The sequence below is a fragment of the Camelus dromedarius genome, chromosome 6 (assembly GCF_036321535.1).
Source record: "Camelus dromedarius isolate mCamDro1 chromosome 6, mCamDro1.pat, whole genome shotgun sequence".
NCBI classification, from domain to species: domain Eukaryota; kingdom Metazoa; phylum Chordata; class Mammalia; order Artiodactyla; family Camelidae; genus Camelus; species Camelus dromedarius.
The window spans coordinates 74,875,936-74,901,854 of record NC_087441.1 but is presented as its reverse complement, the minus strand read 5'-3'; the positions used below and the strand labels follow the sequence as shown (position 1 = coordinate 74,901,854).

The window sequence follows — 25,919 nt, the reverse complement described above, 5'->3', positions numbered from 1 at the left end:
TCTCTGGTGCGGGTTGATTGACAGCGATGATGGTGACCAATGAGGATCTGACGAGTCATCCCTAACAATGACATTAAGTCGCTGGCTTTCCTGCAAAACTTGCCATCTGACTATTCACCTGGGACAGGCTTGGCTGATGTTAATACATTTGTTTCCAGTAACAACAGATAAAACAAATTTGCAATTAATATATATACTTCTGCAAATCATCACATTGAATAGAAGTATATCTTTATTATATTACATTGTAAACTGGGTGTTTTATAAACAAATATGAAATCCAATGATCAGTTGAATCCAATTGAATCCAATGACAGTTTGAAACTGCATATTATTTGCTATTTTTCACTTAAAAGATAGATATATATTTCAGTACATTTTCCCTTAATTCGGGACCTATTCCTTTGAATACCTTCAACGTCTAAACATAAATATTCACAGTACTAATTTGTCCTCTCTAACACATGGGTTGAATTTATAAGTAATTTGCTTTGGGTGCTTTTAAATATTTTTAGTAAAACAAAAATTCCTTTAAATAATGACTTCTGGCTGTAAATTATTTAGCTTTAAGATACACTCAGAAATAGTTATTTAGCATAAGGGTGATTACTTCCTCTGAATCCTACTCCATGGTCCATAATTTAAAATAGTAAGTTTCTGAGCCACTAAATAAATTGTAAAGACCTGTATTCTTAATTGCTTTTCCTCTGTTTTCAGGGATCTTTGGTCCATTAAACTGTTTTTTGGCTGTGCTTTCTAATGAGGCAGGAAATTGAAGAGTTCAGGCAGGAGCTTGCATAGACCAAACACACATATTCTGTCTGTCCAGGCAAACCCATAGCAGTCGTAACAAATGAGACCAATGGCTTGCCTTCCTTGGAGAAAGGGCTCATTAACATAATGCAGACATTAATATTAATGTGATGGGAAAGTACATGATATGGAGAAGGAAGGGGCATTCAGATGTCATCTGGCCTATGTCTACCTTCTTTTTCACAGGTAGAATGTGTAAATATTTTCAAAGAGAGAAATCTCTCTTTTTCTCCTATTGCCCATTCAAATGTTCGATCGCCCATTTTCTTGGTACAGCTTCAACTTATTTTCTTTTGTTAGCCCATTGTGGAAACAGAGGGTAGTTAATGAGCATTTCTCTTGGGAAATCAGTCCTATACTTGATCGTATGGTTACCGCTTAGGCTTCAGGTTAAATAACTTTTCCTCATAGCCTTGGTAAATCTGTTTCGTAAATCACCTTTTGGTTCCACTCTTCCAGGGCTTCTCCATAATCTTTTTTTTCCCCTTTTAAAAAATTATTTTTTATTGAAGTGTAGTCGATTTACAATGTTAGTTTCAGGTGTACAGCAAAGACTGTTATACATATAGATACATACATAGGTTAGGCAGTCAGATAGAAACGAGCACTGGGCATGGGGAGAGGAGGAGGAAGGAGCAACCCAGAAAATAACAGTACATCTGCACTCAGGATAAGGGGCTCCAAAAACTTTCACTTTCTCTAAATGAAGGCCAGCAAAGAAGCCAGCCCCAATGCTGCTGTGGCTGCGTGGTAGAGAGGAGGACCCGGCTTAACCTGACCCAATGCTCATTACAATGTAATTAACATTGCAGTTTGAGCCCCCTCCCACAGGTTTCTCTGTGTGCATCATGGGTAAGAACATGCGCAAAAGGGATGGGTGTGCCTGAGCACAAGGAACTGAGCTGCAAATCAATCAATCACAAAACCCTGCCTAAGCCAGGACAGAAGACAAAAGAAACAAAGGAGCTGCACCGTTTTTTCCTCTCTTGGGTTGGCCCGCCCCCAGTCCTCAGCAGTGTACCATATTTTACTACCTTTTTACTTCACTAATAAAATCTTCTGTTTATATTACGCTTTCTGTCTCTTACTAAAAATTCATTTTTTTTCGGGTGACTAAGAACCGAGGTAACTTTTGTTCCCCTCTTCCCGGTAACAAACACACACACATATATTTTCAGTTTCTTTTCCATTATGGATCATTACAAGAAATTGAATATAGTTCCCTGTGCTATACAGCAGATCCTTGTTGTTTATCTATTCTATATACAGTAATTTGTCTCTGTTAATCCCAAATCCTAATCCCTCTCCTTGCTTCTGCCCCCCGCCACCCAGTAACCACCGTTTATTTTCATTATTTGTGAGTCTATTTTTGGTTTCCATACAACTCTCAAATATGGAAACCAAGTTTAGATACAGTTACTTCCTAATGGGCAAAAATATCAGAAGAGTAATTTCCTTTCATATCTTAAAAATTATTTTCTAATTTCATTTTCACTGTTAATTCCACAGCATCATTTGGTGGCTTCATATTCATTTTGTGGTTCATTGTGACTCAAGGGTTGTTACTGCTATGTTTAACTCCAGCCCAATCCTTAGCCACCTTCATAAGCATGTTGCTTGGAAATGTTATTATGAGTAAAATAAAGATGGTAGATTGAACACATGTATCTGTTTTAACTCTTTCCTGAATCCCCACGAAATAACAGTAAGCTATTTTCAAGGGCATAGAACCCAATTTATCCCTTCGAGATGTACAAATACTAACTACTATATATAAAATAGATAAAAAACAAATGATAGCACAGGGAACTACATTCAATATACTGCAGTAACCTATAATGAAAAAGAATATGAAAACAAATATATGTATGTATATGTATGACTGAAACATTGTGCTGTACACCAGAAATGGACACATTGTAACTGACTATACTTCAATTAAAAAAAAAAAAAAAAAACAAAGGCATAAAACCCCAAGAATGGGAGCATATGAAAGGAGACACCATAAAACTTTGGAAGCTGAGAACCAGATGGTGGAGAGATGGATGACTTAGCAGACTCAAGAAAACCAAATCTTTACACCAGAAGCTGAGAAGCCAAATCCTTAGAAGGTTCAGGAGGGAGCCACACAAGTTCCACCTGGAAGTGAGGGTGACGGAGGAGAACTAGGATTAGGGAGGTTGGTTGAAGAAATGGTCTTAGAAATCTTTTTCTCTACTCTGTCAGCTGGGTGGTTGTCCCTCCCCAATCTCAGCAAAAGGTTGGGATTTTTTTTTTTTTTTATTATCATAAATAGGTAAACAGATCATCTCTGCACTGGAGACCCCAGACTGCATTAAGACTCAGACTTCCCGACTGAATCCCTGGACAAGAAATAGCTGTGGCCACTCTTGGTCTGTGGTGCCAGCCCAGTCTTCCTTCTTCACTCCCCACATGCTGGAAGCCAGGCAGGAAACACAAGTGTTCCCTTTGGGGAGTCTGACTGAAATAAGAGGGAAGACTTAAAGACTGCGAAGTTGAGGGTTCCTAAGTTTAAAAAAAGAAAAGCTAGACTACCCTACAGTAAGGCTCATGGTTGACAAGTCCACTGTCCACTCCTAACTTTCCATCAGTGTTTTAGAACCCATGCTTTTGTATGAGCAGACAACCAAGGATTATTTATGGGCACTGAGGAAGCCCTATACGCTGAATGATAGACCCAAACAAAGACAGAGAAGCAGCCTGGAAGAAACAGAGATGATTTCTTGATTTCTATAATGTGGAAAATATTTTTTAAGACTATATCTCCAATTATATGTATCTATAAGATGATGTGTGTGCAAATATGTATATACAAATGCATATATAAATTAATATCTGCAGGAGGAGATGTTGCAGTCTTGAAACAAGAGGACAGGATAAACAACAAGTTTCTACTGTATAGCACAAGGAACTATATTCACTATCTTCTATACGCATAATGAAAAAGAATATGGAAAGGGATATATGCATGTATATGTATGACTGAAATATGATGCTGGTGTACACCAGAAATTGACACAACACTGTAAACTGACTAGACTTCAGTAAAAACAAAGCATCATGCTGCATGAAATTCATCCTCGAAAGGTTACACTCCATCTGATTTCATGCAGGTGACATTCTCAAAAAGACAAAACGACGGTGACAGAGAACAGATCAGTGGCTGCCCAGGAGTGGGGATGGGGAGACGAGACTGTGAAATAGAGTCGGGGGAGTTTCCCTCAGTGATGCATAGGACTGTTCTATACCCTGATGTGGCCATTGTTGTACAAACATATGCATGTGTTAACATTCATAGAAACGGACATGAAAGGGAAAAAGTCAATTTTATAGTCTGGAAGTTTAAAAATAAAATGTAAACACATAAAAAGAAAAAGTGAACAGGATAATACATATTCATACACATTCACATATTTGTGGATGAAATGATGAATGAAAAATGGAGGAAGCCTAGGGAAAGGGGCTTTCCTGGACACTGGAAATCTGGAGGCAGAAACATTGTCCGGGGACACAGGTCTAACCTTCCTTTCTTTCCACAGTGGCAGGTGTGACTTTGTTGCTTTCAAGTTTGTCTTAAGAGCCAAGAGAGCCAGATGTTTGTCCACATACCTGCCTAGGTTGGTGAATTCTTCCTGCAGGGTGATGTAAATCCCCAAATACAATAGGGTGGCGTCAGAGCGAGAATTAAGCTTCTCAGATCTGGCAAGAGTCTCATTCGTATGGGCAGCGTCCCTGACAGCTGCAAAGCCCTCATAAAATGAAAGGAAGCTAAGCTTGGACACATAACATCCGTCCCTTCTCTGTGTGGCCACCTTGTGTGCAAAAGGATCTGCCCTCCTGGCCAATCCAATCAGGAATTTAACCTAATTTTAAATTGAGGGTCTGTGCATTGTGATGAAACCGGAAACCTAGAGTTGGGATTGGTGGAGAACCACCTGCTTCCACCATGGTTGGGTTTGGGATGGGGCATCAGAATGTTGAAAGAAGGCTTGGTGGCCTGGGGGACAGTCCAAAATGTGAGATCTGTGGGGGTTGGAGTCACCTCAAAGGGAGCTGGGAAACTCCACGAGGAGAGCCTGAGGTTTAGGTCCTGGTCTAGGGTTTTACTACTGTCTGGATATCTGGAATGATGATGTGGGGGAGCAGGACCCCCCACCTCTGAGCCCCACTGACAGTCCCTGGCTTGCTGAACAGGGAGACAATCTGCCGAGGCTGTAGACGTGCGGGGCTGAGTGGAGTAGAGATGAGGACTGGCTGTGAAGCTCTCTCGTGAAATGGCTAAGCAAGAGAGGGGTAGATGGATGCTGCTTAACTGTAGCACTTACTGGTAACTGTTTTAACATGTGAAAATTAATCTTTGCTTTTAAAGCTTTCTGAAAAGGCAGTCTGCGACCTTGGAGCGCTATGATTTGTGAAAATGGAGGATTTCTTTTTTCTCTTTTATAAATGGTGTTTAGAAGCCATGGAAAAGGTGACTTTGAAGTGGAAGATTAAATGGACTGAATTGAAATAATTTTGGGGCAAATTCAAGTGCTAAGGAACTAAGTTCTTGCGGGGACTGGTGGGTATAGCTCAGTGGTAGTGCGCCTGCTGGGCACACACGAGGTGCTGGGTTCAATCCCCAATACCTCTATTGAAAAAAAAAAAGAACTAAATTCTTGGTTCCAGGTATAATTTTGTTGAAAAGAAGAGTTTTCTATACTTGTGGCAACAGAGATAAAAAGAGGGGGTATTACAGCTGGAGTCTCGGAGTCTGGAAGTCTCAGGAAAAAATTTCCTTTGGGGCCCCTTTAGAACCATGTCTTGAAGCCAAGACATCTGTTAGCTTCTGAAGATACTGACCACTCACAGATGGCGAGCAGCCCACCCCCCCTGCCCTCCCTCCTCAGGAGTCACCTCGGAGTGGCCTGGGCTGGGCGGCACGGAGCCTCCTCAGGCAGAGGTGGCCTGTCTCTTCCATCACAGGCCCTCAGGGTCCCCACCTTCATCCAGTGTCCACTGGACTTGGAACACAAATACCTCCCACATCTCCACACGTCATATTTTTCTGAGAGTGCTTGAGTATATTTTCTGACCTTATTAACCAGCCTTTAAAAAGTTAGACTAATTAACTACTGAACTATTTACTATATGTTATCTAAATTCTTGTAAGAAATTGAAGTTCAACGTTAAATTTGTCTGAAGAGGTGGGTGTAGCTCGGTGGTAGAGTGCGTGCCCAGTACACATGAGGTCCTGGGTTCGATCTCCTGTACCTCCATTTTTTCAAAAAAAGAGCTGAAGAGTAAAGGAGAATTTTAGATTGCAATCCAGAAACATGAATTTGCTGGATTTCCCTTTTCACAGTTGTGGGCTACTAAAGACGCAGATGCTAATCCCAAACCCCAGTGTGGGGCTGGCAGATACAAAGTACTATGTATAGAACAGATAAACACCAAGGTCCTACTGTGTAGCACAGGGAACTCGGTTCAATACCTTATAATGGCCTATAATGAAAAAGAATATATATGTATAACTAAATCATGTGCTGTACACCCAAAACTAATACAACATTGTAAATCAACTAAACTTCAATTTAAAAAATGGGGAAAAAAGAGAAATGTCTGAATTTAACAAAAAATAAGGATGCAGATGCTCCCTGAGGTGTCCAGGCTCCTGTGCCTGGGGGCTGGCTTCACAGACACCCCGCCTGTGCAGTCATGGAGCCCCCAGGCTCAGAAGGGCCCAGTGCTCGGTCTGATGTTCTGTTGCGCCTGTCTTATAATTCCTAATAATTTTTGAACCAGGGCACTTCCATTTTCATTTTGCACTGAGTCCTGCAAATTAGCCAGTCCTGCCTCTGCATCTATATATTTCCGTGTTTCCCTGAGAGCTTACGATGCCTTTCTTTTTAAGACTGCTGATGCTCAAGGGATGCTTGTTGAGGGGAATGTTTGGATTGCAAACATTTAGAGCCAACTTCGTGATGCTTGATTCAAGAGTCAAAAAAAAAAAAAAATAGAAAGAAAAGGAGACTTAAATGTAAGGGCAACATTAAAATGACAAAGAGAAAACCGGTAGCTCAAAAAGAAAGACTGGATGACTGCATTAATACACTACCATGTCAGAGCAAGGTAAAGATACTTATTAGAGGTCAAGGTGGAGTGAAATGAACAGCATGAATTCATAACCATTGGAAAAATGTTTTTTTTCTATGTTGTCACTGAAGCAGTTAAAAGTCCCTGTGCTGCTCTATCTCCAGTGCTCATGTGAAGTAAGGTAATGGGCTCTTAAGCACTGAGATTTTGGTCTCTAATACTAATTATTGTTTAAAATAATCAGGGCTTCCTGGAGAGTAGCTAACTCCGTATTAGCAGTAGAAAGGCTTAAGATGAACTTGAGGAACTTGTAATCAAATTCCTTGCAAAATTCAACCATGTGTTTTTAGTTCAGCAAAGAAAGGATGCTTTGCCAAGGAAGCAGGAAGCATGAGTTGCTGTGGGTTTATTGTCTGAAGGCAAATGATTCTCACTTTATTTGCTCATGGTTGAAGGGCATGATCTTGATTTTAGCAAATCATTTGGCAAAATCACGTAATAGAGGAAGAAATGTAGAGTGGATTTTAAGACAAATATATTCTTTACCTGAAAAAGAATATATACATATAACTGAATCACTATGCTGTACACCTGAAACTAATACAACATTGTAAAGCAACTAAACTTCAATTTAAAAAAATGGGGAAAAAAGAGAAATGTCTGAATTTAAGAAAAAATAAAGATGCAGATGCTCCCTGAGGTCTCCAGGCTCCCGAATGAGGAGACGCAGTTACAGGGAGGCACGTTTAACTGAGTTTGAGGAAGCAGTTTTGACCAGAGCTGCTGCATCACAGCACTGGTCACCTCCTAAGGTGACTGTTGTCCAACTACTTTTTGAGATGTTGCAGGAGGAATTCTATTCTCTACAGCGGGTGGGAGGGAGGAACCAGTGGAAAATTTAGAAATGTTTATTAAGCAAATCTAACCTTCAAAAATCCTCAGAACCTCTTGATTAATGTACTTCTTTATTTCTTCAAATGAAACCACATCAGCCTAAAGAAAAAGGAAAAAAAAAAAAAGTCTGTTAATATAGTACCTAGCATGAGAATACAGAACAGAAATATTGGGTTGGTGTGTCTACTCAAAACCTGTTGAGATCCACTGATCAAGCAAAATACTTTTGGCAAATGGCTCTACGAGACAATAAATATCTTTTGTTTTGATCCAACGCTGGGAAGAAGCGCATAATGACTTTGAAAGCTGTGGGCTGAGACCACAACCAGCGTATGACCGTGTTTCCTACTAAACGGACGGACATGATTTCATACAATTAGGAAAGACACTTTCCACTACTTCATTATCTGAAGTTACAGAATTTAAACCAGTGTTATGATGGTGTCACTCCCGACACATTTTAACTTCTGTCTAATCCCTGGACACTGGTGAAGTCAGTATCACTGACTTTACTGTGTATCTTTAAAGGAAGAAAACCTGGAAGAGGACTCCAGGTACGCTGAATTATTCTTTAAAATGTTTTATTCATGGATAAAATGTGGTAAATTTCATCTCATAGTCAAGTTTATTTTGTAATTTACACATGGCAGGCATATTTGTATTAAGCATTTTTTTTTCACTTAATAGAAAATGTTATGGGATCTGGTAACGGGAAGTAGACAAATGATGTCAGTTGAATTTTTACTCCCTTGACAAGTAAATTGACATGAATTTGACAAAGGATCTAGTATTTACTATAGTAATGTTTTACTATAGTACCTGATATTTTAAAAAGGGAGCTATTATTTTTCACAATGGTTAGGATCTCAAAGTATTTTGTTCCTTTGTATTTGGTGATTACTATTTGAGAGTATATTGTGTGGCATTAAAGACAATCTGATGGGCTCTTGAAGTGATGACTTGTGTGGAACAGAATAGTTCCAAGAATGTCCTACTTTGGGGGGAGGATAGAGCTCAGTGGTAGAGTGCCATGCTTAGAATTCATGAGGTACTGGGTTCAATCCCCAGTCCCTCCATCAAAAAAAAAAAAAAAAAAAAAAGGATGCCCTATTTCAGTATTTTGTTTTCACTGTGTATGAGACAAGTGAATTAACGCATCTGATACCAGTTACTGACGCAGCACTGAGAGTTCAGTACACAGACGTTATTCAAGGTGCGCGTAGAAGGGTGGGTAAAAATAAAGACTACTGTGAGAATGCCCAATTCGGCCCCATCTCTAGTCATAAACACATGGGCTTCCGTAACCACTCTCTGTCGACCCAGTTTCCACTTCAAAGCACCACTCAGGGCAGATGTGTTGTTCTGATATTCACCAGGATGGAGTTTGAACATGAAATAGAAACACGTGTTTTCTGTGTCTTGTAAGAAGACATTATAGAGAGTATTTAAGAGCATGGCTTTGGGGTCGGTCAGACCTGCATCAACCCCACTAAATAACAGTGACCATGGGCAGGACAACCCTCGTTTCTGCGTTTGTAAGCGTGGGATCGTCCCAGAGTCGTTGCGAGGGTCTAATGAGGGAACGTTTAGTGACACTTAGCAGAGGATGCTGGGTATAACTTGCTGCCCTTGTGGAGACCAGTTTAGGTTCATTTTATTTATTTTGAAAGGTTTACGACTGCTTTCATTGAAGAGGGACACATGGTCAATCCCAGCCAGGAGGTCCTGGAGCTCTCGGTACCACTTACCGGAGAGCCGGGCAGGCCTGGGTGGCCCGGAGGGCCTTGGTGCCCGGGGGGTCCCACGGAGCCCTTGTTTCCTGGGGGCCCCACAGGACCTATGGTCCCCTTCATGCCTTGAAGGCCTGGCTTCCCTCGTTCACCTTGTGGGCCTCTGTCTCCTGGAATTCCCTGATCACCCTGTTAAGGAAAAAAAAATAATAATAAAGAAGGATCTCTGCTGTGCAAAAGCTTGTAAGTTTAATTAGGTCCCATTTGTTTCTTTTTGCTTTTATTTCTATTGCCTGGGTAGACTGCCCCTGGAGAACACACAGCAGTACCGTTTACAATGACCCACAGATGGAAGCAAATGAAATGTCCATCAACAGATGACTGGATAAAGAAGTTGTGGTGCACATATATACTACTCAGCCACAAAAAAGAATGAACAAATGCCATGTGCAGCACCATGGATGGACCTGGAGATCACCATACTAAGTGAAATAAGTCAGAGAGAGAAAGGAAAATATCATGTGATATCACGTATATGTGGAATCTAAAAAAATGGCACAAAAGAACTTATTTACAAAACAGAAACAGACTCACAGACACAGAAAACAAACTGATGGTTACTGGGGAGGGGAAGAGGGGGGGAAGGGATAAACTGGGAGTTCAAGATTTGCAGATACTAACTACTGTATATAAAACAGATAAACAACAAGTTTATACTGTAGAGCACAGGGAACTATATTCAATATCTTGTAGTAACCTATAATGAAAAAGAATATGAAAAGAAGTATATGTATGTATATGTATGACTGAAATATATATGAAATACACCAGAAATTGACACATTGTAAACCGACTGTATGTCAATAAAAAATCAAAAAATGTAACACGCACAATAGTAATATACATACCCGTTCTCCTTTGGGGCCTCTCTCTCCAGGTTTACCCATGATGCCCTGGAAAACACAGATCAGCACTAAAAATCACTGCTTACCAAGATTTCTCATCAATCTGCTTGATCAGGAATTCTGGCAGGTAATCTGGGGTGCAGTTTTGCATTAGGACACTAATGTTCAATGGTGTTTTCCATACCTGTGCACCTGGTAATCCATCTTTTCCATTTATTCCCTGTAAGACAAAACATGATCAATGTTTCAGATTCGATGTTACCAGACATAGCTAAACACAGCACAAGGGTAAAGTTTCAAGGACTTTATCATATTCCCACTGAGATGTTGGTGAGGCAGAGCAGTGAAATGGAAAACAAAACAGACAGACTCAGCCCTGAGTTTAAATTCTGATTCTGTCACTGACAAGTTCCATTTCCTTCAGGCAATTGACTTAACCTTAATAGCGTCAGCTCCTTAACTTACAAAGTGAGGATAAAATAATGGCCTTAAAATGGAGGATTTGGTGAAATAATAGAAAATGCCCAGCTTACTGTAAATAGTCAACAGGGTTATTTCCCCTGCTTATTCCATTAGGTACATTCTGAGCAACAGGGCGGCTCCCCCTGGTGCTGGGTGGCCCGTCTCTGGCATTTCCTTCTCCCTTCTAACAGTTTTTCTACCAAAGAGAGTCATTCTCAGTAAGTGGTCTCTGCTGCTTCTTGAGAAATTTCATAGCAAGGTCAGAACCTGACCCTACAATGAAATAAACCATCAGCCAGAGCACGATTGTTGTTTCTCAGTTGGCAAGCATGAAAGGACAGTGAGAAATCTGTAATCATGTTTTCTGAGAGTATTAAATAGTGGCTTTTTAATGAGTAAACTGGAAGTTTCCAGAACTTTCTGAGGCAGTTCTGAAGGTGGGGATAAAGTCCAGCTCTGCTTGCAGATCTATAAGCCTGGGAAAGCCAGTGGCGGGGAGATGGGAGAAGGCTGGGGTCCAGTCAAATACCGAGAGCCCAACAGCAGGTGTGTTTCTGAGATAGGATCTGAAGAAGGAGCTCAAGGTGGGGACGATGGTTTCTTAGCCAGCAGGCAACTGGGAGGACCCGCTTCTCTGAGAAGCCCAGAAGACATTTACTGTGCTGGAGCGGAGTCAGCAAGGCTGGAACTGCGGACAAGTGCATGTGGTCACAGCTCCCAATGACACTGACACCTGTCGCAGCTGAGAGCCCAACCCCAGACCCCCACACTCCCGGGGACATCCTTGGAATTATCTACAGCACTCTAACTCAGATTGTGTTGCCTGAAGTGTCGGGTTCCAAGGGTCTATGACATCCAGAAACACACGCAAAGAGATCAAGCTGGTTAAGGGGAGTATGTGAAAGAAACAACTACGTCACTTAAATAAAAGAGGATAAATCCAGTGTAAAAATGTAATTCGTGTTTTTGGTAGTAGTATAAGAAAATAAATAAACCTACAATTTTTTTTGTCCCTTGTCAATCGTCAAAGACTATCATGTGTGTTCTCTTTTCTCCATGAAGGTGTTACTAACTTGCTTTCCATGGCAGTGGGATGGGAAAGGGGCCCTGCTTTCAGAAATTTTTAGAAAAGCCTAAATGCATTTACCTTTCTCCCCCTCATCTCACTTATCTGGGAGAACCCTATGCTCCTTTCTAACCCAGCAGGTGTAACCAATGTCCTGTCCACTGTCCACCTGCATCGGAGCAGCTGACTGGCTGAGGAACAGGTACCCTTGCTCACCTGTTCTCATCTACATGTATAAGAGCATCTCGCAGGCAGCCCTTCTGCATCACTGGGCCACCCTTCCACATTTCCTGATCTGACTCCTTCTTTTCAAAAGTACTCTTTCACATATTTTCCTGTCTTGTCAGACCTCCAGCATCACCACCCTGCTCCTCATGGTCAACAAATGACTTCACTTCTTTCACTGAGAAAATAACAGGAGATGACAAACTCCTCCACCAGGTCCACCCACCCGTGTGGGTTTGTACTCCGACGCCTGCCCCGCCCCTCCTTCCTGTGAAGAAGGATGCTCTGCCCTGTTCCTTGTTAGGGCCTTGTCGGTCTTCTCTCCTTACTCAACGTCCACTCTCGTATCTTCAGAACATCCCCTGTCCACTGGATCATTCCCATCAAGATGCTGGCATGCTGTGATCTCTCCCACTGATGACCTCCGCATTCCCAAAGCCAGCGGACAACTGTCAGCTCCCCTGCGACTTATCTGTATGTAGATCTCTCCTCTCTTAAAAACACACGTAGCTCCCTCGACACCCAGGAAACCTCTTTTGCCAGATTTTCTTCACCTACACCGTCTTAGCCTGGCCGGATCCTCTCCTGACAGTTCAAGTGCACTTTTCTCTTCCCAGCTCGCGGTGACTCCATTTCGTCCGGGCGCAGGTTGAAACACCCAAATCGGTGTCTCCCGTCCTGGCCTCCCCATGGATTCCCAATGCATGTATCCACTGCTTACTTAGCATTCCACTTGGATGCCTAGCAGTGCGTCAGTATGAACATTTTAATACAGAAAACTCTTGTTTTTTTCTCCCAAACCTCCCCATCTCACCCAACACACCGCCCTGACAGTGGCTCTGACCCTACACCCCTGTTTTGATCTGTCTCCTCCTCCGACTCCACATCTGGGCCATCAGGAAGTCTGGTTGGCACTCCCTTCGATGCACATCCTAAATCCCCTCCTCCTCACAACTCCCCGCTCCCACTGTCAGGACGTCTCACGGGGATTAGGGCAGTGCTCCCCCCTGCTTGCTTCCAATCCACTCCCTACAGTCAGCTGTCCACACAGCAGTCAGAGGGGCCCTTTAAAATGCAGCCTAATTAGAGTTTGGGATTTGCAGATACACACTACTGTATACAAAACAGATGACAACAAAGTCCTACTGCATAGCACAGGGAATCATATTCAATATCTTGCAATAACCTGTAATGAAAAAGAATATGGAAAGGAATATATATATATTTATTTATTTATATATATAACTGAATCACTATGTTGTGCCCCAGAAATTAACACAACATTGCAAACTGACCATACTCAAAAAAAAAAAAAATGCAGTTCAACCATTTCCTTCCCCGCTGCTCCAATGGGTCTCCACCATTCTTCAAATGCAACCCAAACTCTATTCCTGGCTTAGGAGTTCCTCGTGGTCTGGCCACTGCCCACCTGCCTCTCCTTATCTTCCCCGCCCTCCTTTAGCTTAGCTCACTCTGGACTTCATGGCTTCTGCTCTTCCTTGGACACCTTGGGCTCCCCTAGCCATTCCTTTTTCCTGAAACAGTGTCCCCCCAGCCCTGCCTCCGCCCATGGCTTGATCTCCCTGGTCATGCAGGTTTTGCCCAAATGGCAGGCCTTTCTGACTGTCCTGTTAAATGCCACGCTAGGGCTGCACTCTGCTTAGTTCGTCTTCCACCTGAAATTGTGTGTGTATTTATTTGTCCGCTACCTGTGTCCCAATACTAGAATGTAAATCCGATGAGTTGTAGGCACCCAGAGCAGCGCCTAGAATGGACTAGGTGCTCAAGAAATATTTGTTGAATGAACAAGTTGCCTTTTGCATAATTCCCTGGGACCCTGATGGCAAGCATTTAGGAGTGGCTGACAGGGGTTGGGAATAGGGGGTTGGTAAAAGAGGGGAAAGGAGGAGGCAGGGGATGAAACTAACACTGATGGGCATCTTCTAGGACAGGCACCAGACATCTCACCATACGTCACGTTACTTAAGTGACTCACAAACCCTTTGAGTTATAGCTCAAACCCAGATCTTCCTGACTCGAAATGGCTTACGTTTCCTGTATTTTCATGTTGCCTTTTCTGGGAAGATGGTGGCCAGGGGAGGCAACGCCCTTGAGGTTTCACAGATAACTGCGCAGCTCCTGAACTCTGCACTGCTTCAGCACCCCCTTCTCCCAGAGGTACCCCCTTCCCACACACATCACCACAGAGAAACAAGCAAAGGGAGCAGCACCCACTATGAAGGGTACACCAGAGAGTGGGGTATGTCTTATTCCTCTTTATATGTCATCTCTCAGGGCCCAGCACATCCTTAGCAAACAGCAGGGAAGAGATGAATGAATATACATTGAATGGAACTGATTTAGTAGGAACCATTGCTGTATGTTGCATCAAGATTCCATCTCAGTAGCCAAGAGCGCTTCTAGGACAGGACGGGATGATGTATCTGGCAGCAGTGATTCATGAAAGTGTAAGAACGAGGCCCATAGATAAAGGAGGGAATCTGAGAAAATAGCTTCTACTTGAGTCCTTAGCTGAATACAGGTGTTTTATCTGTGAGTCTCCATATTTCAGGACATGACAGGCCACTTTCTTTTCTAACTCCATGGAGAACATCAGACCAAGGAAATAATGAGTCCAATTTCCTGACACTTAAACGACCTCACTGTTCTCACTGTGGTTCCAGACACAGAGATGCTCACAGGGAGCTGAGACACTCGGTAGGAGCCACACCCTCCCCCCCCCCCCGCCTCCACCAAAAGCCATTTGCAGAACCTGCCCTTACTTCATTGAAAACTCCGCACTCAAACCTCAGATTTTCAGAGATCGGTAAAGTGGCCAATGCTTAGAACTTTCCTTAAACTGGCAAATTTTAAGGACTGAAAAGGACTTACGGGCTTTCCTTCGGGTCCTTCGGGTCCAGGGAAACCTACGTCTCCAACAGGCCCTCTTTCCCCCTGCAGGTAGGTCCACAGACAAACATTAGCAGCCAAGAAAAGCTTTAAAATGGCAAGCAGTGCAACACAAGTACAATCGTTAAGTAAAGAAAGGATGACTCACCGGTTCTCCTGGAATTCCTGGAGGCCCTGGGGCTCCAGGTTTTCCCTGGGAAATCAAATCAAGGAGAAATACTAGGAATCAAATTACTGAACAATGCCCCGCGCTTCCCTCCCCCACCTGTGAGTTTCTTGTGCGGCAGGTGTGACCGTACACTAACACGGCATTCCTACCCGACGTGGTCTGGGGGTCCCACGCTCCGCTCTGCGGCCTCTGAGGTACAGGCCAATGTGCAGCCTCTCAGTGCACATGTGGGTGTATGGCAGGGAGGGTGACACTAATTTGAAAACATTAAACTCACTTATCCTCGTGTCTGGAAATTCCCCTTGTGCCTGTTTGGTGGGTCTTCTTTACTTTAGGGGGAAGGAGGGCACGGAGGACCAAAGAGGTCTTTCCTAGACTTTGAGTTTCACAGGGAGGTTTTTAAGTTCATAGTAAGATTTAAAAAGAAAAGGCATGTTTGATTTGAAAAGCCATGTTTTGTTGAAAAGGAGAGGACAAGGTTGGTTTGTTCTAGCACACCATGGCCTGGAGGACCAGTGACAGAGGGCAGGTGGCGTAGAGACCATGGAGGGGGACAAGAGAAGAAGATGGTCCAGCAGAGATGGGCAGTGGGGACCAGGCTCAAGGACAGCATCTTTGAGAAGGAGACACCTCCTGTCCTTTGAGCTTTGTGTGGTTGGGGATGTATGTGTGGGGCTGAGACCACAGAAATCCCAATAGGTTGGAAGGGGATCAAGAGGAAGGACCTTTTCCCCCACCTGCTGTTTAGAATGTTGGGAGCTGGCAGGTGGGCTCAGGCTTGGGGGGTGAAGGGAGGCAGGCACGAGGCCTGAGATGGCATCCCCGTCTCCTCAGGGATGCCTATGTGTGCAGCAGGAGCTCCTGAAATCCCAGGGACCTGAGATGGGGGAGGGTTAAAGCTGACAAAGCCAGTGTCCCAGAGGGTCTGGGTGCAGACTCAGGGGTGCAGAGTGCTTGGGACCCCGAGATCTGAGACAAAGCGACTGTGGGGTTGTTAGCAGGCAGCAGTAATCCCAAAGGCTGGTAGTGCCAGCAGGGAACTCAGGGGACCTGGGGAGAGCACACTGCCCCGAGCCACACCCTCAACGGGCACGTGTAGCTGCTCCCCTTTGTGTCTGTGCGTTGTCCTGGGAGCTGGGGGATGGGAGGAAGGGCCCTGAAGTCCCTGGACGGGCCCGAGCAGACTAGGAAGGCCTGGTCTGTTCCAGGAAGAGCAAGACTGGGCCCCTTGGGTCTCAGCAGAGGCCTGCGATCTGCTGAATAGGTGAGCACATCTCTCCTTCAACCAGAGCATCCCCATAAAATTCTTCTTTTATTGTAGTAAAAGATACATGACACAAGACTACCATTTTAACCATTTCTACGAGTACAATTCAGTGGCCTTAAGTACACTAACTGTTGTGTAACCATCAGTACTCCTTCCAGAATCTTTGAATTATTTCATTTTCTGAGCCACAGTAAGGTCCAGTTATAAAAAATAAAGTTGTAGTTTTAACTACCCAGTTGTATACTCGCAGTGTGCATTTTTTTTTCACTGCTTCCCTACTTCTGTAATTGTCAGTTAATCTCCTTAATGAAGAGATATGAAAACTGCAGTTCGGGTAAATGTATTTGATCTCAGACGTCCAAACAAGTGGCAAGCTGGCCTTATTTCCATCATGCTGCCTCCTTCAAAAATATCCTTGGAATTCTTCCTGTAGATTGCCTTTTGAGCTGGTCACTTATCTTTTAAATACTGTCAACGGTGGCTAGTATTCTTTTTTTTTGAAGGTAGACTTAATTTAGGGTGACAGTTGGAAGTAATTGATAATCACACCTGGGGGATACAGCGAGGGCATTTAGCTTCATTATACTGTGTGGAAACAAAAACAGGGTGTGACTCTAAGGGAGGCAGGTTGTAAGGGGACTCAGGGCAATTCTACAAATAGAGTTGCAAATAGGTTGCTAGGAATGGTAGTGACGGAGGGTGGGGTGGAAGGGTTTAAGTGTGAGCTGGATTTCAAGAAGAATCCTTTCTTGTGTAAAAGATTCTGCAGTGCTCCCTAAAGCAAATATTTTCATGTTACTTTTGCAGTCAAACTAATATTGAACTTGACCTAAAACAGCAAATGAAGGGGATGTTATCACCTAAACAGGATGATTTTCTATAGAGTGTGGATGGATTTTTACTTTTTGCTATTAGATTTAGCAACTAAGTAGAAGGAAGCAGAGTGGCTACTGGCCCTTTGAGGGCTGAGGGTTTGGTGGGTGGTGGTCCCAGGCTCTGGGTGGTGTCAGTGGAGGTCAATGGCTGGTGGTCGGTGGAGATGGTGGGGCCCTTTCCTATCTTCCTCAGGTTCCTGTGATTCCAGCACCTGGTTTCCACTGACTTTCCTACCCTGGCCCACCCTGGGGGGGGGGCACCTAGCACGAGAATAAAAATGGGCTCTTATTCATAAAGCATGACCACAAAATTTTAATTAGAGCATCGTGAATGAAGATTAGAGTAGTCTCCAGGGCTCAGAGAAATGATTTTAACCTTTCCTGGATCACTTCCTATTCCTCTGAAAAGACCTTGATGAGCTGAAAACATTTGACACCAGAGAGCAACAAAAATGATGAAGAGGAAGGACGGGCTAGTTTACGAGGAAATATTAGCAGCGATAAAGCTCTGTTAATAACACCAGGCTGAGGGAAAATCAGGCAGGCTGCAGCTGAATACGAAGCACCGGCAGCACGCGCCTGAGGATGGGAACTTTGGAGGCTCGAGAAAACTTGAAATAGGACAAGAAGAGAGAAGTGAAACACGCTTCTCAGAGCTGTGCTATGTTCATGTATCGTCACAGATGACGAGGCTCCCTGTACCCATAGGAAAGTGAGTTGGGAAGAAAAAAAGAAAGGTAGAACTTTAAAAAAGATGAAAATAAAGGAGCATTCTCAAGGTGGGAGGGGGACAGACGGTCGTTTTTAACTGGAGGCTCCAGGAGTCACCGTGTACGTCCAGCCCTGCTGATGGTACCTAGAAAACAGTACGAGATGATGTGGACTCACCGATATCCCGGCCATCCCTGGGGGACCTGCTGGGCCTCGGTCTCCCTGGAAGAGATGCACCACTTATAATGATATCTGTCAGATCTCCACCGATACAAAGTCATGCTCAAAGGACAATCTGGATTTGGTAAAGCTTTTGTTTGGAGCCTATAAGTGTGATCAATAGCAGGTGGTATGGGGCTCGAGCACAGGGGAGAAAATAACAAAATGAGTATCGCAGCCGGTGGAACCGACTGAAGCTTTCTCTCTCCTTTTTCATAAACCAAAGCAAATAACAGCCTTAATGTAAACAAGCATTCACGTCATCATTTCTGCGACTTATTTTTAAAAGATAGAACCCACACACCCCTACAGGTAAAAGTGAGTCAATATTTTTGAGTCAGTATTTTTATTCCATATATTCAAAAGCAATTCATTACCAATTCTTAAAAGAGGTAGCACAAGGAATGTCTCCTAAACAGCGGTCCCTATACTTGCCTCATTGCATGGAGGGTTAGAATAAATGTATTTAGAATGAGAGAATTTGTGGTTTCTCCTCATTAGGCCAATAAGAAGATCCCTGGAACTGCTCTGACCAGGAGAGTGACTCACCTCTTTTTTTCCAAAGGCAATGTGGTATTTTAGATAAAGCTGACAAGGCGAAAAATACTTATGATTATATATGGGCTAATAAAATGGCAATTTTGGTTGAGCAGAACCTACATTAAAAAACTTCGTAAGTTCACTCAGGGACGTAAAAGAAGACTTGATTAAATGGAGAGAGATGTTTTGTTCTTGGAGGGTAAGACCATGTCGTAAAGGTGTCACTGCTACCCAAACTAATTTATAAATTTAATGCGATTTTTACAAATTGCAGCTTGATCAAATGATATTAAAATTCACCCAGGATAATAAATATATTTGAAGGTAAAAGGAAAAAAATAAAAGAGGAATAATAGTTAGCAATACAGTATTTCAACATACAATAAAGTTACAATATTTGAAAAAATGGAATATTGGCCTAAAATTAAGCAGTATATCAATGCAATATAACAGAAACCTCCAACACAGGCCAGCAATTATAACAGGATTTTAGTAAAGAAAGAGCTGTATTATTCAACAAATAGTGCTAATAATTGAATAATTTCTTTGAAAAGAGTTTGACTCCTCTTTACATTAAACTCTATATAAATTCCACATAGATTATATAAAAATAAAATAATACGAATTAATAAGAACTAGGAGGAAACACAAGTCAGATGATCTGATTTTGGTTGAGCATGAAAATGAAAGTCATTTAGTGCATAAGAGCCAAACAAGAAATCAAAAAGGAAAATAGTTTTAGATTTGACTACATAAAAGTTGTATTTACATATGCAATAAGACTAAACACAAAAATGAAAGGCAAGGACCAACTAGGATAAAGTCCCCACCATATAGGATAGAAGTAGTATTTTTAATACATAAAGCAAAGCTGCCATCAAAAAGAAAAGAATAAAAAAGAACTAATAGAAAAACGGGTGAGAAACAGGTAATCCTTGCTGGTTTCGCTCTGCTCCTTTTAAATTACAGGAGTTTTGCCCTTGAAATGAATATACTGGAGCTTTTCATTCAATTTCATTCAGTATTTGCGTAACCAATAAAGATTAACCTTAAGGGGGCTCCTCTCTGATAAGATGGTCCTTCCAACAATCACGTCTCTCTCACAGCTCTTTGAACCACTCTCATCTAATGATCTGGCCTCTCGTTTCCATAGTGACAGCTGAGCTTGTCAATAACAATAAGTCCGTCCCCTCCATAACCTCCATTCATGCATTGCAACCTCGGACCACCATCTTCCATTATTCTCTGTCACTCCCTTGAATCCCATGGATCCCCCAAACTTTTGATGATACCAAGACTTCCATCCGTGGTACACATTTTTCATTGTCCTTCATTCTCTAGATGGCCCCTCCCCCTCGCTTATCTAGTTTAAATTCCATGTTATAATCACTCCCTTGTGTGTGCTGTTGGCTTACTGGCCTCATTCTTGCTTTTGGTACTCACATGTCAAAACTGGAACCTGTACTTCAATTAAAAGAAAAAGGGAGTCTTGTTAAAATTTAACTCCACTCCTGTCCTGTGCCTTTACCTGAGGGTCTGTAGCTGGGTGTGGAAGCACACATAATCTCACCGGCTGGTCTTATTTGGGTTCATGCCCATGCACCTCAAGGGGGTTCTGCTCAGCCATCACACTGCGTGGTCCCTGGACTCGCCTTCTCTCTTAGACCTTCTCCTTAAATTTCCAACTTCTCCTCCCTACTGAACTCTCAGATGATGACCTTGATCCCTCCATCTTTGAGAAAATTGAAGGAATCAGAAAAGAACTCCTAGAGACTCCAACCAGTTCATGTTTCCACATACCAGCATCTGTACCCTACGCACTGTTTTCCCACCTGTCACCACAGATGAACTGTCCGGGCTTCTCTATGAAGCCAAACCCTGCATTTAAGCAATAGGTCCCCTTCCTTCTTAGCTATTTAAGGATATCTTTCCAGCAACTCTCCCTTCTCCCCTTTCTACTAGATCATTCCTTTAGCAGAGAACAGTGTGGTATTTCTATTTAAAATCCATTTTATCAAACCTTGTTCTACTTCCTCCAGTAGCTACTGGTCCATTTCTTTGCTTTCCTTTGTCCCCAAACTCCTTGAATTTTGTATAGACTGTATTTGCTGTCTCTGAATCTTCTTTTTCTCATTCTCTCCCAAGCCCATTCAAGTCCAGCCATTGCTCCTACCAACAAATAGTAACAATTTCTCTGGTGATGCATGAATTCTAGATTGCTAACTCCAACAGTCAATACTCGACCACCCTACTTGACCCATCTACAATATTTGAGACGGATGATCTCTCTTTCTCCTTAATACTTGACCTTCACTTGATTTTCGGGACACTAACATTTCCTCTTCGTTCCCTGGTCACTTCACCTCCATCTTCCTTGCTCATTCCTCCTTTTCTTCCTGATCTCCTAATGTTGGAGGGCTCAGGGCTCAGTCCTTGATCCTCTCTCTCCCTCTCTTTTTTTGTTTGTTTGTTTTTTGTTTGGGGGAAGGTAATTAGGTTTATCTATTTATTTATTTAATGGAGGGACCGGAGATGGAATAGGGCTGCCCCTTACCTCCATCCTCCTCCAACGTCATCTCCTACCACAGCCCCTTCACTCACTCCCTAGGTCTCCTTGGATGTACCAGGAATAAGCCTGTCTCAGGGCATTTACACCTGCTGTTTCTCCTTCTTCTTCTTTTATTTTCACTTTTTTAGTTGTATATATTTAAGGTGTGGCACTTGATGATTTGGGTTTTTTTTGAACATAATTTTTTTTATTAATTATCATTGGATACACATTAAATGTACACTTGATTATTTGATATACACAAACATTATGAAATGATCACCACAATCAGGCAAATTCACTTCCCCCTCACCTCACACAGGGTACCATTTTGTGTGTGTGTGGTGAGGACACAGCAAACTTCAAGCACACAATATACTACAGTTACCTCTCATCACCTTGCTCTACATTAAAATCTCCAGAACCTGCTCATTCTGCCTGGAACATTCTTCCTTCTGGCTTGGGGGGGGGGGGCGTTGGCTAACTGCCCTCCACCTTTTTCAAGTCTTTGCTCAGTTCTTGCTTTTTCAGAACCCCTGACTGAAAGCCACCACCCTCCCCTTTGACACTCCTGATCCCCTGAATCTGAACTACCGTTTGTTTCTTTTCACAGCACTTAGCAGCAATATTATGTAGTTATTTGTGCATTTAGTTTCTGTATTCCCTTCATGGAACGTAATTTCCATGAAGACAAAGATTTTTGTCTATTTCGTTCCCTCCTGTATCCCCAAACATAAATAATCCCTGATGCAGTTGTAGGCTCTTAATAAACATTTTCTTTTAAATTTTTGGGTTTCTTTTTGGAGGGGGGAGGTAATTAGGTTTATTTATTCATTTTTAATGGAGGTACTGGGGATTGAACCCAGGACTTCATGCATGCTAAGCGTGGGCTCTACCACTGAGCTCTACCCTTTCCCTTAATAAACATTTTTGAATGTTTCATTACAACACATTTCTAACCTTGTACTTACCTTTATGCCTGGAAATCCTTCCAGTCCTGGCAACCCCATCGCACCAGGTTCTCCCTGTTAAATATGAACATAAGAATGCAAATGCAGTGATCAAAAGGGTTTTCAAGCGTTGACTCCAAAAGCAAAGATATTTTTTGCCTGTAACATACTCCCTGAAATATTGCTTGGTAATGTAGCAAGTAAATAGTGCACTCTATTTTCCGGCATCTGTGTTCTTGCATTTAGTATCTGAAAATAGTTTGAAAATAAAGCTATTCCCTGGAGAAGTACGAGTAGATTTTCTAATTAACTGTTTTAATTTTGATTAAGAACCTGCTCTGGATGAATCCCTCTAGTCAGTGATAATTCTAATTTCAATCAGAATTAGAAGGAAAGGCTGGACTTTCATGGAGTGTGCCAATTTCCGAGGTCCCTAAGGCTCCTAGATTACCAGAAAACAAGACTGAAGTCTTCCAGAGGGGCTGAAGATGGAGTGCTCAAAGCACATTTATCATTCCTCAGTATTCTGTGCAGCTGGACGTGAACTGTGAATGCTTCAGAGGATGGTCCCAGGAGCAGAGTCTCCAATGAATATAAAAGTTATTGCTCAAGCTGTTGGGTCACTGAGAAGAGCTAGGTAAGTATTTCCATTAAAAAAATACTTTTGCATATACTAGTGTGTGGTCCCAGGCTGACCGGAGCCTGCAGGCCATCAAGAAACACACTTAGAAAGGTCGGAGTGAAGGAAGTTGGTAGCTTCCAACAATACATGTTAGGGCTTTGAAATTAAGAAGGATAAAGAGGGTAGTTGTTTGATCCCTGCTTGTTAATGAATTAATGTTAACTGCAAATTTTTCTTTTTTTTTTTTAGGACACTGCATGCTTTCAACATAATCACAGAGGAAAGGTAGCTTCCAAAGCTCATTCTTTGTAATTGTATTTTTACACGCGTCATTCTAATTTGCTTCAGAAATATTACCAACACTCTAACTTCCATCGTGATGTACAATATTGTCCTGATCACAGGATACTTAAGGAGCCAGCAGATGACCTGATATTTTTATGCTTCAAAAATGTCTTTAAATGTCTACTAATATGTAACTTGTCCATCAGAAAAAAAAAAAATGATGCTCAGTGTCTACTCTGCATAAAGCTCTGTAAAAGAGGCCCTGGGTTACTGACAAGGGAAATGAGCTCTTTGATTCTCTTTGTTTATATTCTCAGCTATCCTTAAGGCAGAGGAAGGTACTCAACCAATCGATCAATATTTGTTTGAAAGTAGCTAAAAAGAAGTATTTAATTGAAAATCACTTATACATTGAATACCAAGGGAATGAAATGGAACGCCTCAGAAGATTAACAATTCAATTAAGCTATATAAGGGTAATTTTCATCTCTAAAGTTTCACTGAGAAGATTAGAAATCGTGGTGCAGATCTGGTGTCCTGGGATTTAAAGGATACTGGAAGAGAGACTCTGCCTCCATCCAGTATCTCCAATGTGACTTTTTCGTTTTCTACTCTGTGACTGGTGACCCCACCATTCCTGGCTTCTCCCTCTGGTACAAGCTAGTATTTCTCTATTTTGGGCAACTGGTAAGAAATGAGTTGTCTGGTGGTGCTGACACGGACCCCAAAAGAATAATTTAGAGTTTCATTTAAGATAAAGCTGGAGGTTTTGATTTCACATTTCTGTTTTTGTGCTTCGCCCACCGATTCCCTTCTCTAAGAGCAAGCAGTAGATTTCCTTTAGCTTTGATTCCTTATTCCTTTGTGGCAGCTAAAAAAAAAAAAGAAAATTGGAAGCCTTGTGTCTTCCAATTCTCAAATCTCTCTCATTTTTGTCACCACCCACTTTCCAATCCCAGTGAATGATAACTTATCCTTTATTATAATACTTTTAAAAAAACTCTCTCACCTTAATGAACAGTTACTAATGAAAAAAATCTTGGATGGTCCAGAAAAGTCAGTGAGAAGCCCAGGTGCCCCTAAATGATTCAGAGGGAATGTTTGGTGTGTGTGACTATGAGAAGGAAGGACCAGGAGGAAATTTTTATCAATAAGATGAAGGAAGATGAAAATTAGGATGAAGGATATGGTTGGTGAACGCATGAAAAAAAGTTGCAGATAAAAAAAGCACGAGTAACAAAACAAAAGGAACTTCTCCGTGACATACTTGGGTTTCAGAAAATGCTGCTAACTGGTTGAAATCATGCTTTCAGGAGAAAACGCATTGGCTTTTAATATATAATTGCCCAATAACAAAAAATAAGCACTTTAATGCATCTCCTTTGAAAATATATTTAGATGTGAAAAGATGACTTTTTAGGACTTTTTTTTTTTTTTTTTTGCTTGTTTAAAATGTATTCATCTCGTTTTACCAAACTCTACTGTAAGGACAGGGTCTGACACTGCTTCCCAGGGCAATGGGCAGTGGTTTGAAAGTTTATTTCAGTAGCAAGTACATCTGAGTTTCAAGAATAGTTAAAGGTTCTAGGACATAGATGTGAAATATGAAGAACAGAACATATGCTTGAAAAGGACATGACGGAAAAATTGGCCAAGGGAAAAAGGGAATCTAACTGAATCGGGCAGAGTTTCTAGTGAAGTCCGGTGGTTGAGAAGGATGCCCAAGAATAGTTATCACCCTTTGGGCCTCTGGGGGACAGGGGCTGTTTCGAGCTGAGAGTTAACCTCCTGGTACAGGGCTCCTCTGTGCAGGATTATAACTGCGACCCACATCTCCTACAGAACGCTTGCCTGAGACACTCAAGCAAATAAACAGCCCTTGTCTTTTTCTTCTTGTTGTTGTTGGGGGGAGATGGCAGACATACTAAGGAATTTCTTTCCAGTCAATATTTTTCTTCCATGATCTACTAAGCATGGAATCAATCATCAAAATAGTCCTCTTAGAAGAAAGAGTCCTATTGATGAGGAGCTTTCAAAGCATCTGCCTCCAGCTCAGGGTGAGTCTGAAAATGCACTGATGGGAGACAGTCAGGGCAGTGACAACATCAGGACCAACGAATGCATCTTGAACTGAGGAGCAGGTGGTGGTGTTTCCTGGGGGTCCTGCCTGCTGCCTCTGGCATGTTCACTGACCAGTGTCTCAGGAGGCAGGCAGTTCTCCTGATGCACCTCTTTCAAATGCTAATAAAGACTTACTTTCTAAACGACACAAAACATGGGAATATACGTACCACTGGACCGGGATCGCCTTTTGGGCCCTGTAAGAAAAATATGGGAAGTCATTTAAAAAGTAATGATTGCAGCAAAATGACAGAACAGGAAGAATTTTGGTCCTATTTGCTTTCATATACATAAAAATATCTGAGAGTTTTGTTCCGTTACAGTTTGGATTTGAAGTGTAAGGTGAAGAAAGATCACTTGATGGGACTCCCGTGACCGTGACTGCTTGGACATTGATTTCATTCTCAGATTTCCAATGCAGAAAGTGACCCCACCCTGCGGAAGGCTGTTTTTCTTTATTTTGACTGTGTACATTTCCCCAGTTTTATTACAATTGGTTTCACTGCTTTCC

The 25,919-nt window shown here is 42.2% G+C and overlaps 1 protein-coding gene across 5 annotated transcripts in view; it reads right to left on the bottom strand.

Annotated features, from left to right (window-relative positions):
* COL19A1 (collagen type XIX alpha 1 chain) overlaps positions 1 to 25,919 on the bottom strand; it is a 319,412-nt gene that overhangs the window by 21,268 nt on the left and 272,225 nt on the right. For all 5 annotated transcript variants that reach the window (XM_010975277.3, XM_031455936.2, XM_031455935.2 and 2 more), the window contains 9 exons: positions 25,579 to 25,605; positions 22,402 to 22,455; positions 18,301 to 18,345; positions 15,250 to 15,294; positions 15,084 to 15,146; positions 10,623 to 10,658; positions 10,442 to 10,486; positions 9,552 to 9,722; positions 7,836 to 7,902 (listed from right to left, as the gene is read on the bottom strand). In XM_010975277.3, coding sequence (XP_010973579.3) covers positions 7,836 to 7,902; positions 9,552 to 9,722; positions 10,442 to 10,486; positions 10,623 to 10,658; positions 15,084 to 15,146; positions 15,250 to 15,294; positions 18,301 to 18,345; positions 22,402 to 22,455; positions 25,579 to 25,605 — 553 coding nt within the window. The remainder of the gene's footprint in view (positions 1 to 7,835; positions 7,903 to 9,551; positions 9,723 to 10,441; positions 10,487 to 10,622; positions 10,659 to 15,083; positions 15,147 to 15,249; positions 15,295 to 18,300; positions 18,346 to 22,401; positions 22,456 to 25,578; positions 25,606 to 25,919) is intronic.